The 2,854-nt window shown below is 47.5% G+C and overlaps 1 protein-coding gene across 1 annotated transcript; it reads left to right on the top strand.

The window, feature by feature from the left end:
• Nucleotides 1–2: 2 nt before the first annotated feature.
• Nucleotides 3–1,055, top strand: ZFP36L1 (ZFP36 ring finger protein like 1; the record flags this gene model as incomplete). The annotated part of the gene is made up of 1 exon (XM_009634182.2): nt 3–1,055. A coding segment is annotated over one exon (498 nt), but the record flags the coding sequence as incomplete, so codon positions are not given.
• Between the last annotated feature and the right edge of the window lie 1,799 nt (nt 1,056–2,854).

Here is a 2,854-nt window from a genome sequence, read left to right as displayed (position 1 = left end):
GCTGCCACTTCATCCACAACGCGGAGGAGCGCCGCACGGTGGCGGGGAGCCGGGAGCCCGCCGTCACCGACAGACCCCGCCTGCAGCACAGCTTCAGCTTCGCCGGCTTCCCCAGCACAGCTGCCAGCGGGCTGCTGGACAGCCCCACTTCCATCACCCCGCCGCCCATGCTGAGCGCTGACGACCTGCTGGGCTCCCCCACCTTGCCTGACTGCGCCAGCAACCCCTTCACCTTCTCCAGCCAGGAGCTGGTCAGTCTCTTCGCCCCCAGCATGGGTGTGCAGGTGCCCAGCGGGACCTCCCCCACCACCTTCTTGTTCAGGCCCATGTCCGAGTCCCCCAACATGTTTGACTCGCCACCCAGTCCTCAGGACTCCCTCTCTGACCAGGAGGGCTATCTGAGCAGCTCCAGCAGCAGCCACAGCGGCTCAGATTCCCCGATCCTGGACACCTCAAGACGTCTTCCCATCTTCAGCAGACTCTCCATCTCCGACGACTAAATCTGGGGTTTCCTCTTGCTCCCCCCCCCACCTCTATTCTGATGTTAAGCTGAACTCCCAACGCCCCCGCCCTGTCCCCAGTAGTCCTGAGCTGGATGTTAACGAGCCCACCTGCCTGCCGTAGACCCACTGGCTTAAACCTTAAGTGCCAAATTACGATGAAAAGCAATAACGTTTACAAAATTAGTGCCTTTAACACTTTCACTGTGACTGTATTACCTCTCCAGCTGCAGAGGGCACCAGCAGCTCTGTGCGCTTCCAGATGTGCAGGAAATGTCCGGATCCAGCTCCCTCCACTGGCCATGTACTGCATCGCCCTCTCCCAGTCCCTTCCTGACTGGCCAGTTTCTGCTAGGCTGCAGGCATGTGGGCAAGCCTTAACATCCAGTCCTCTTGCTCCCCTCCCCTTAAAGACTAATCTTGCCTGGATCCGCTCAGGTCTGCGGGAAGAAAAGCTGAGAACGGACAAAGATTGTAACATGAGTGGGACTTCGACTGGGAGGAAGAAAACAAAACGAAACAAAAAAAAAAAAAACCACAAAAAAACCAGAACCAGATGGACTATGAGAGACTTGATTTTGGTGCTAAAAGTTCCCCGTGTATTCATGTGACATCTTAAATAAAGAAATTGAGGGGGTGGGGCCGACGGAAGTCATTCCACACACACACACACAAGTTCGTGTAAACAAAGTTCCAGTAGAGATAGCTTTAATGGTTTTGCTCTAGAGTACTTTAGACCTATCTTAGAGCACTCACGCCAAGCTTTTTATTATTTTTTTTTCTGGGTTTTTAATTTTGTATAACGTTTCAGAAATTGGAGAGCAAATTTTGCTTGTCACTGCACAACAATATAAAAAAGCTTATTTAACTTATCAAAACGTATTTATTGCCGAAACCTATGCTTTTTTGTTAATTTTGTTCATATTTATCGGGATGATGAATCCATAGAATATATTCTTTTATGTTTAAATTATGATCTTCCATATTAATCTTAAGATTGTGAAGTGTCTTTTCCTTTTTTCCCCACAGTTTAATATATTATACTACAATGACATTTTTTTGTAACTTTACACTTTTTTGTTATTTTATTTTAAAAAATGAAAAATTAATTTAAAAAAATGCAAAAACTGTGTTTGGATTATTTATTTTAGAATTTCCCCCCCTTTTTTTTTTTTGTGTGTTGGACTGCAAATTGAGTTAATGTGCTTCTTTGCCTTTCCTCTTCTCCTCCTCTTCCCCTCCCCTGGGTCTTGCCTACCTGGGCTTTAGAATGTACATACCTGAGCTCTGTTGCGAGACAGCATGGAAGGAAGACCTTTTTCTTCCTCTCTTTGTATAGATTCTTCAAGGAGAAAAGCCTTGGGCTCAAAGTGCCTATCTGAAGACATTCCAAATACAGTTTGTCTTTGCGTTTCTGTATTCCAAGTTTAAAAGTTTTCCTTGCCGAGGTGAATGGGACTGGCACAAAGAGAATAATGAATGTAATTTTTTTTTTCCCGTTACTGTTCACTACATTGCTTTTTCTTCCTCTTTGTGTGAGTTTATTTAAAAGAGAATCTCTTTTGTAACGACTGTTTGCAGTTTAAATCAATAAACCCCAAGTTTTTTCAAGAAACTGACAGTGGAGCTGGTTTTACTTGCAAAAATCGAGGGGCTGGTTTTAGACAACCACTCAAATGCAGATACTTCCCTCCTCTTGACCCTTGAGGTGCCCACCATGTGCTCAGGCACCCCTCCGTTGTTCCTCGCCGATTCAATGGGTCAGCCTGCCAAGCGTGTAGGTACACAGATCAATGCCAGCCAAGTACCTGATGTGACCTACCCTGGTGGCCTCTAACCCTGTCTCTTACGGAGCCTTCCGCCCATCTTGAGTCGCTCGATCTATGCCTGCAAACTTACTTCTGATCGGTGTAGCTTAAACCTTGGACTGGCTTTTGTTCCTCGTGTGCCCTGTGTTCCTGTGCAGCTCCTTCCCCCTCAAGGAGAGCCTACGTGCATTTTGCGTGAGGCTAAAATGGGATGTTGGAAGTGGTACAGGTTTCCCAAATGTCAGGCCTGGCTTGTTAGTGGTGCTGGTCCACTTTGGCAGAGTGGCTGTTCGGTGTTTTGCATGGGAGAGGAACGTGGACCTCCAGCAAAGCCTCGGTGTACACACAGATCACCCTGCTGTCGCATTCAAGCCCTCGTACCCCTTGAAGTATCGGTCAGCAATCCCCGAAACTTCTGAAGCTGGGGGCTTTGTTTAGGGATGTTTCTTTGCCAGTGCTGCTCATGGTGTAAGTCAGTCTTGTGTTTCCACCTTTGAGCTCTCCTCTGGAGCAAGCTTGGCACTCTTCTTCATCTGAAACTGTTCC

This window comes from Egretta garzetta, unplaced genomic scaffold, assembly GCF_000687185.1.
Source record: "Egretta garzetta isolate BGI_Z169 unplaced genomic scaffold, ASM68718v1 scaffold2, whole genome shotgun sequence".
Classification (NCBI taxonomy): Eukaryota; Metazoa; Chordata; class Aves; order Pelecaniformes; family Ardeidae; genus Egretta; species Egretta garzetta.
Note: the sequence above shows the minus strand (reverse complement) of the source record. Positions and strands in the feature narration are given on the sequence as shown.